Genomic DNA, 10113 nt, shown 5'->3' with positions numbered 1-10113 from the left:
GGATGTTGAGTGCTAGAAATAGAGGGAGTTTATATTGTATCCTGTAGGAAATGGAAAGCCATCAGAGATGGCAAGGAATAAAGAGGGCTTTTTCCCAATGTGCCAACATCCAGTGGGGCATTCTACCTCTTGAGAACAGAGTTCTTCCTTTTCACCCTCCCCATCCCACAAATCCCCTTGAAATCCTCTGCAGTCCCATGCTGCTGGGGCTGCCCCCAGGCTACCACTCCTACTGTCCTATTACCATTGCTCATCTTTCCCCAGGCCCACTTTCCCTCCCAATTTCTGCTAGGCTATGCCAGATTCTTTTAAAACAGGCCTCCCCCTCTCCTTGCACAACAGCTTCCATTACTGGACTAACCTCTGCACAACTTCCTACCCCTTCCCTGTGACTGTTTTTGCCTGGGGTTTGGGGAGGGAGGGGGAAGCCTAAATATGGCACTAGAAGCTATTAAGTTTTTGAGGCTATCTGACCCACAGATTGTAAGAGGATACCAGGAAAACAAGAACTCATTATCAAATTTTGCAGTGTGCCTGTCATGCATAAAAATCATGTTGTAGACTATGGCTAATTCGCAGAGTGTATTGTTATATAGCAATCGGTGGACATTTTATACATTTCTTGCTCCTCTGTTTCACTTTTGAGTAACTGGAAGAAATAAAGTGTGCCTGCCCCAGGGGTATTCATGGTGATCAGTGGAATTGGCAACTTGGAGAGGAAAAGAAGGACCTTCAGAGAGAGAAGAAAAGGACTCAAGAGGTTTTTTTCTTTTTCCATCTTCTTGTACTAGGGAAATGGTACAGAAAGACCAGAGGATTTTATGGAAACATTCTAGCCTGGCCCAACAATGTGGACAATGGTCTATGCTATAGAACCATGGAAAAATTGATAAGAATAAATAATGTACATACCTTTTGCTTATAAATATATAGAGATTAGAGATAGATATAAAGATGAACATGGAGATAGAAATGGGTATGGATATAAATATAGCTACAGATATGGGTACAGGTATCAGTATAGGTACCAATATTGGCATAGGTACAGGAATAGTATTAGATATAAATACAGATATAGGTATGGTATATAGGAGGAGGAGTAAGGGAGGAAGAGGGAGAAAGAGAGAGACAGAGAAAGATCTTTGGAACAAATGGTGAATCATTCTTAGATTTCCATTGCTTTCCTCAGTAAAAATAATAATAATAATAATAACAATAATAATGTAATACCATAAACTAGATGCTTGCAAGTGAATATTTGGTTTCCAGGCAATGGGGGGCTACAATGTATACATTTCTCCAGCTATCTTGGGTGGTGACTGTGAGGTAGGAGAGTAAGAAAAACATCCAGAATATACCTGGGGTCATTATGCTAGGGGATTGTCTCTGTCACAAGGTTGATAGTCATGACCATCCTCAGCATTCTCAATAAAGTATTTACTACATACCTAAGTTGCCATACAGACAAAAGATAGCCTCTGTCTCCCAGTTCCTTGCAATCCAATGGGAAGAGAAAATTTCCACACATGTGCAAGGCAAAAAAAAAAAAAAAAAAAGAACATCACAGCTCCTCTATTTCCTGGCCCCCTCTTGATAGTGAGTGCTTGGGCTGGTCCCCTACAAATTTAGACTAGCCTTCTTGAGTTTGTCATGACTACTTCATTAGAAACAATGAAAATTACCTAGAATAGAAACACTACCCCTAAAATGATAGCATTTTGAAAAATATACATATTTGTGTGAGTGTGTAAACCTATATGTATACCTCTATCTGTTATGTATATATGGAAAAAACTACATAGAAATATTTTTCCCTTCAAATACATTTCATTCATTTTTATTATCACAGATATCTTTAATTTCATCATATTCACTGTTAACTAAAAGACAAATCATAGGCCACATTCTGCGAGCCAGATTTGGAGTGGGGAACCTGTGTCTAAATCAATCAAAAAGCATTTATTTATTATGTACCAGTTACGGGCCAAACACTATACTAAGTTCAGTACTCTGAGTTGTGCACTAAGTTTTGAACTCAGACCACTATGATGAATAAACATAGATAGAAATGAAAGACTATTTACATGTTAGATAACCCAGGTGTGTAGAATACACTTGTGCTTAGCTAAGGAAAGTGTTTCTCCTCAGCTGTCCAAAAACCATTCCTGCTCTTGGTTCAGGCTTCTCCTTCAAGCCTCTCAAGGGTCTTTTCTTTCTACTTTTCACTTTGCAACCTTTGACTGCTTTTTATTATTCTTCTTAACTCCTTCTTTTTCTCTGCATCAGACCTATTATTGATTAAATAACTGTGTTACTTTGGGCAAGTCATTTGGCCCCATAGAGCCACATTTCCACTAGTGGTAACACATGTAAATGTGGTAAATGATGGCTGCGTTCCTCCAAGGTCTATGATTTTATTTCTATTTTTACTATTCCAAATATTTGGATTTCCTTACTCCATAGTGATAAACTCAGATTTACCAATATCTTCTAGGTAATAAACTAACAGTTTTTTCAGAAGAAGAGAAAGGTGGGAGAAATGGAGAAAGGGACTTTTCCTTTCTATCTCCATCTCTTATTTGTCCAAACCTAAGGGAAATATTTTTCTCTTTTATAAGGCATCTTTGTTTCATGGGTTTCCCATGAAAGAAAAGAGTCACCTTTCCAATACTAACATATTACCAGTGATGCTATATGGCAATGGAACCATTGTCTCTGGAGAACTAAAAATGAGTATAATGAGGTGGATAATGGAAACTACATAGTGAAAGTGAGCAAGCTTCAACATAGAGCCAATGAGAAACTGCAAAAAAGAACAAGAGTAAAGGAAACATCAATAAATTGGACTTCAGAAAGAGACAATAGGCTGGTCACCTATTTTGCAGACATGGCCCTAAAGACGGTACCCTCTTGGTTCAAGTTCGATGTTGGGACTAAATGAGTCATTCTCAAGTCACTGGACATTTAATAAAGGAGCAGGTTTACCTTTCCCTAACAGAGTAAGAATATACAATGTGGATATTAGTTTTTCTGGACATGGTCCTCCTCACCTCCACCTGGACACTTCATCTGGTCAATAAGTCACATGGTTATGAAAAATCACATGATCACATGCACCCACCAAGTCTGAGAGGATCTGATTCCACTGGGCTGGGACCTTTTCATACCCCTAGACCAGGTCAGGGAAGCTAGGACTGATCAGGTTTCCTGCAAGCTGAGTCATTATAATTCTGGTCTTACCATGACATGGCAAATGAAAATAAAAACATAAAAACAAGCAATGTACTCCATAGTATCTTCAAGATGTTGGGAGAAGGTGAAGAAGAGGATCTTCATCACACATGTATACCACCTAAACCACAGGCATACCACCTAAAAAGAACATATCAGAGTACATAGATAAGATTGCAGGAGATACATAGGCATGTATAAAATGTGAACCTGCAACACTGAAGGGAATTCCTAAATGGATAAGATCACAGAAATATTTGAGTATTTCTAAGCCATACAGACATTATTATATTCAAGGAACAATAACAGACAAATTCAAACAGGTAAGTGCTCAGTAAATAATATGACACCAAGTAGAGCATTGTGACCAGTGCCTTAGACTGGTAGTATGGTCCACGCTGTATCTTCTATCAGTCAAATACTTTGCACATGTCATATGAACCACCCAACAGCAGAGGGCACCCAAAGTCATCCCAGTTCCTTGGGCATCTCTCAGGCCTATAGGGAGCCAGTTACCACCGTTCTCTGGATGCCATCTCTTTGTGGATGCTACCCCAGTTTCATATTAGTTTATGATTTGTCATGTGGATTACCCAATTGGATAAATAGCTTGAAGTTCCCATACTAGATTCCCCTTCTCGAGGCATAGTGGTTTACTGATAACTTTAACCTGACTATTAGAAATGAAGTAAACAAACAACATGATATACCCAGCAAGAATGTTCCTGAGCTGCCCCCACCTCTATTATATCCCCTTCCCCCAAACTCCAGCTAGGCCAAAAGTCAGTTCAGTTCAATTGAGCCCCTCCACACCAGAAGCTGACAAAGACATTTGTCCTAGGTTTTCACTCACAGTAACCCCTCTTATGTAGACCAGTGTTCAGACCACTGGAACCTTCTCCTCTCTCAATGAATTGAGGTGGGGAGGAGGGATTGTGCACAAATTATATCCACTTTGGGTCACAGCTCCAGACAGCCATTTCTCCACATGTCAGATATTAGTTCCATTGAACTGAATTCATTTATGTTTCTGATCCTCTCAAACTAAGCAAATGAAAGGAGGAATTTCCTACCATGAGCTGGGTATCAAAGTCCTGCACAGACAGCTTAAGGAGGAAGATGCCATCTCTGCTAGCAGAGTACCATGTTTCTTTTCTCTCTCTCTTCATATTCTCAAGAATATGTCTGTCATGCCACAGTAATGGATGAGGTCCTTCCACCATCCTCACCCCTGAAGCTTTCTCCTGTCACGGAGGGCAATAAGGGAGTCTAGAATCAAAGTAAGACATTGCCAGAGTGATTGGGGTAAGCGGTTACATCATCTAGAACAATGTCATTATGCTTAAACTGAACATGTCTTATTTTTAATTCATTTATTCAGCAAACATTTATTAAGCACTTACTATGTGCCAGGCCCCCAACTGAACATAATCTCCATGAGAACAAGAACTATTTCATTTCTTTTCTTCATATCTTTACAACAGCTATGTGGCACAGTGGATTAAGTGTTGGACCCTGGGTCAGGAAGATCTGAGTTCAAATCCAGCCTCTCATACCTATTATCCGTGTGACTCTGGGCAAGTCACTTCATTTATACCTTCCTCAGTTTCTTCCTTTGTAAAATATGGATGATAATAATAGCACCTACCTCTATGGGTTATTGTGAGGATAAAGTAAGATGATATTTGTAAAGCAATCTGCAAACTTTAAAGTATTCTATAAATACTAGTAGTTCTTGACATAAAATAGAGGCTTAATAAATGTTTATTGATTGAAGGCATTGTTTTAGGTGATTGAGTATTGCTGTATTTTTATTGGTGGTGGGGAGGGGCCAGCAAGGAGAGTGGACCTGCAATTTCATTAGCATAGGGAAATCCCAGTGCAGATCAGCACCTGCTCAGCAATCTAGAATCTTAAAAGACTGTCATGGGCCCTGAGAGGTTAAGTCAATTCTCTGAGTCACCCAGCCAGCACATGTCTTGAGTAAGACTTAAACCTAGGTCTTCCTTACAAAGAAGCTGGGTCCTTGTCTGCTATGCCATTCTTCTAGGGGTCCAAAGACACACACTTATGCCTTCAAGGATCTGACATTGAACTGGGAATAGAAGGTTTGTTTCCAGTTGAGTTTTGAAAGGAATGGAAAAGTAAAAAAAAAGTCAAGCCATGACTGAAAAAGCCTTTTGAATATAGTCTTCTGAGGTGAATCCAATGAGAACAGTCTAATGCAGGGGTGGGGAACCTGTGTCCTTGAGGCCACCATGAGTTCTTTGCTCTGGATAACCTCCTGAGGTATGCAGAGAAAATACTATTATCCGTATTGTATATATATGTGTGTGTGAGGGTGTGGGTATGTATGTATGTATGTATGTATGTATGTGTGGGTGTAAACTTATACATATATACATTGCACATATTTACAAAATATACATTGAATACACACACACATATACACATGCACATTGCACTTTTGTTTTTCCTGGCTGAAGAAATTCAAGGCTTAAAGAGCTAAATGATTTGCTCCCAGTCCCCCTTGCCAGTAACTGAGGTGTATCAAAAGATTCTTTGCAGGATAGATAGAGAGGCCAATAAAAAGGATTGTACCATCACGTGGGCACAAGTAGTTTAGAGCCTAGGACACAGATTATTCATGTGGCTGTGGGTGTGAGTATAAGAAAAAAGGACAAGGAAAGGTAAAAATCATGGTGAAATGAAGTGAATGCTGGACTTGGAATCAGGGAGAGCTGGGTTCAAATTCTGCCTCAGACACTTACAACTTGTTAGTGGTAAGGACAAGTCACTTGATCTTTCATGGCCTTAGTACTCCAGATATAAGGAGTCGGCCTCCAAAATACCTTTCAATTAGCTACAAAATATTACAGAGGAAAAACTGACAGGGCTTAGGAATGAATGAACTAGGTAGTGAAGGAAGAGAGAATGGAGAAGATGAAAAGTCAGTACCTAAGTGATTGTATTGGTATCCCCAGTGCCAAAATATCATAAGTACATAATTACATATCTCTTTCCTTCCTTTCTTCCTTCCTTCACTCCTCTTCCTTCCTTTCTTCCTTCCTTCACTCCTTCTCTTCCTTCCTTTCTAATTCTCATGCATCTATATAGCAAATAGCAACATTGGTCATTGCTCAATATTTATCACTGACATTGATCACTTCAGAGCTGAATTCCCCTCACACAGTCTCTGGGTCATGAAGCATCTTCTTTAGAGCCCTTCTCAGTTTTGAGCTCTTCAGGATCAGGAAAGCAGGATGGATGGAGATGCCAGCATAGATCACTACCTGCCATACCCAAAACCAAGAGCTGTAAACTGAAACAGGTGCTATGAGGGCAATGATCAGAGGCAGAACATATGATGTATAGAGGATGAGAAAGAAGAAAAGTGATTTCAGGGTTGTAATGTGGACCTGCATACTCTGATGCTGAGGACCAGCACTGTGCTGCTGCATGTTCCCCAAGTGTCGGCACAGGGAGGAAATGACCAAGATGATGGAGACCAGGAAGAAGAAGAAAGGAATTAACAAAATAAATATTTTCAGTGGCAGGTAAAAATACCTCTGGAATATACCTGTCCTATCGTCCAAAGAGGTCTTTTCTGAGTAATTTCCAGTGATTAGGTACAAAGTCTGATAGTTCTTTATAAAAGATGGGATCAATATCAAATTGGATATCAATAGGGACCACAAAAGTAGCCAGGGGACAAATTGGGAAATTCTCCATTTCAGCCAGAAGAAGATTGGGTGAGTGAAGGAAGAAATTTTCACACAATAGAAAACAGCAAGCCAGGTGGTGAACCAGAATGTGGCCACATTAGTAAAATTCCAGAAAATGCCAAGGTATAGACTTCCGTTATTTGAGGAGAAATATCTGTAGAAGTTGCTAAGACCTGCTGCCCACTGTAGAAAGAAGCGAGAGATGCCCAGGCCTGTCAAGATCATGTCACCAAGGGGCAGGGTCCAACATTGCACCCACTCCTTGACCAGCACTATGATGATGAAACTATTTCCTAGGATTGCTGCCATAAACTCCAGGAGAAAAAGGATCATGAAGAAGAGAATGAGTAGGGTGGGCATTCTTTCTCTACAAAACTCCTGCTGAGACTCAGATGCTCCGGGAAACCTAACCCAGAAGTGATGTGATAGCAAGCCAGACTCTCCAAAGATTCAGCAGCTCTCTTTGCTTTATGCAGGAACCCAGTTGGAGGAGAAAGTGGAGGAGCAGGAGGACACTATGCATGCCTGATGTGAATTAAAAAAGAATCCTACCACCTCCATGGATGCAAATTTGACTTAGATGAAACACTGAACCCAGTCTCTATTTGTTTATCCTAGATTTGCCTTTCCCTGACCAGAGGCAGGGCCAAGAAAATATCTGGATATGGGCTACTGATCCTGGCACCTTTCAAAAATCCTCCCAAAATGCATACTTGTTCTCTACCCATCCTGCTTCCCTCCCTTAAGTCTAGCTATAAGGGTCCCCTAGATCTTCCTCCTCTCTTATTCTTGAAGGGGCACCCTTGTCTACTGCCCTTCCCCCACCCCACCCAAGCTATTAAACATCCTTCTGTATAATGTAAACACTTAGTTGTCCATTCATGCCCTGGATTCATGCATCTACTTTATTTTCTGTGCCTAGTGTATCAAGTGCCTCTTTTGAGGTGTCAAGTTGACATTGAACCACTTACAGCACCTTTTTGAGCCTCACCATTCAACCAGTTCTGAATCTGCCTAATTGCACAATCACTCAAACCACACCTCTCCCTCTTTTCCACAAGAATAGCATTAATAAACACATTGGCATTGATTTGTTCCTGATTCCAGTCAGTAGCAAGGCCCTGGGGGAGTGTAAAACAGGACAGGTGAGTTTCTGTGAAGGGAAAAGGAAAGAGATAGGACAGGTTTCTACTCAGAGAAAAAGTATCCCATGAGGTTAAGTACAGGAATAGGGAGGGGAGGTACTCTGAGAAGCTGGAGACAAGTAACTATGAACTTTTTAAGTAATTGAAAGGAAGAGGTGGCATGGAACGAAGGCACAGACTTCCCCTACTTCACTTTACCCAGGGCCAACTCTGCTCTATAAATAAAATGAGAAGCAAAGCAACACCATGGAAAGCATACTGGATGTGAAATCAGAAGTGCTGGATTCAGATCCTGCCTCTGCCAATAACTATACCTCTCAGCATCTCTGGGCCTCAGTTTTCTCACCTATATAATGAAGGGGATGGACTCTCTGATCTCTAAGGGCCCTTCCAACTTTAAATAAATGGTTCCATCCCATTAGGTTCTATGATAATAATTCAGAGCAGCCAATTTAGGAATTGGGAGGAGAGATGGATGGGCCAGAGGAAGGTCTGGTTATAACAAGAGTAGTGAGAATATATCAAGAGAGCAAAGTGGAAGAGGGTCTGTCAGCACAAAGAACCCACTCTATGTAAGTCAATGAAAGAGAGTTAAGGGAGGATGAAGGACAAATTTTTAAAAGAACAAGGATAAAGGGAAACTAAGGACGAAGGAAACATATGGAAGTACTTGTGTCTCTATTCAGATATGTAAATCCTGGCAGTTGAGTAAGATTCTAGGCACATTGTGGGTCAGTCTCCAGTCAAAATCACATCTCATGACATTACCAACCAACCAGAGATTACATTCATCCAAAGCAATGGATATTTAATGAGATAGCATAGCAAAATAAGTGACAAGAAAGATTCTCCTATACACAGGGCTGCCATATCTCCACTGAGAGAAAGGATGCACAAGATGCATCATCAGGGTAACTCATGTTTCTAATGCTGTTGCTTGTTCCCAACAAAGCAACCAATACCCCTTGGTGGTATCATCAGGGAAACTGTATTATCCACAGAGCTGAGGTTCCTTGTGAATCTATTATCAGCTCCATCTTGATCTCTAAAGGGGCTCTACTGAATTGCTACCACTAAGCTGACATCTACTGGTCTTCAGCTTCTTCTCCCCAAGTCTTTAGTTCATAGCCCCAGAATTATTACAACTCTTTTGTGACTAGATTCTCTAGTCAGTTACACATAGACAGCTAACAACAGAAGTCCTTAGGAATTTAAGCCTGTTTTTTTTTTAAATCAGTCCATTTCTTCCTTGCCTGCCACTCCATGACCCTAGGCTACTGTCTCATCTCTCTTCCTTCCAAGACCTTCCCAGTGATCCCCAAGTCATCCTGGGATGTGGCTATATAGCTCTGGATGCTCTGTTTTTCCTCCAGAGCCTAACAATTTTTCAGTCCAGGATCTGGCTACCACCTGTCCAATTTCTCCATACCCACATTATGTCTTTCCTTTAAGGCCTTCATGATGACCTCTGTGAGGCCTATATCAGTTCTGTGAGAAATGAATATTTCTCTCTTATATCTAATAACTAATTATTGCATTAGGACCAAGGTTTTTTTTTTTCCCCTTTTCTACTTGCTCATCCAGAAATCAACCATTGTGGGACATCTCTCTTAGAAATTTACCCAGTTCAAGATCTAATCAGACAGCAAAAGAAATTCTAAGTTTAGGCTAATGGACATTTTTCAGATAGGTCTGGGGGAATGTTGATTCTCCCTATAATCAAGACAGGTGATATGGAAATTGATATCTCCTTGACCAAGAGTTGAGTCACCTAAATTACTCACCCCAAGATAGCCCACCTATCATATGATTAACCAATCAGAGTTGAGTAGGCAAGCCCTGGGAACACTTCCTCTTTGAAAAGCATATAAACTGTGACCCCACCAAAATTAGGGGTCTTTGGTCTGAGAGAGACAGCCAAATAAGCATCCTTTAGTAATAACCTTCTGGTCTTATTAATAAAATGATTAAATTACCCAGAAACTATGTTTCTCAAATCTTTAAATCATAAC

General features: G+C 40.4%; 1 protein-coding gene across 1 annotated transcript; it reads right to left on the bottom strand.

Moving 5' to 3' along the window:
- Positions 1-6416: 6416 nt before the first annotated feature.
- On the bottom strand, positions 6417-7316 carry LOC114027297 (taste receptor type 2 member 134-like). The gene has a single exon (XM_027841286.1). The coding sequence runs from the start codon at positions 7314-7316 to the stop codon at positions 6417-6419; it is 900 nt and encodes a 299-aa protein (XP_027697087.1).
- Positions 7317-10113: the final 2797 nt, after the last annotated feature.

This window comes from Vombatus ursinus, unplaced genomic scaffold (genome assembly GCF_900497805.2).
Source record: "Vombatus ursinus unplaced genomic scaffold, bare-nosed wombat genome assembly UNPS02014858.1, whole genome shotgun sequence".
NCBI lineage: Eukaryota > Metazoa > Chordata > Mammalia > Diprotodontia > Vombatidae > Vombatus > Vombatus ursinus.
The sequence above is the reverse complement of the archived record's forward strand: the minus strand, read 5'-3'. Positions and strand labels throughout refer to the sequence as shown.

What these genes read in the sequence shown, in the direction of transcription:
- LOC114027297 (XM_027841286.1), bottom strand. Translation starts at nt 7,316, where the DNA reads ATGCCCACCCTACTCATTCTCTTCTTCATGATCCTTTTTCTCCTGGAG.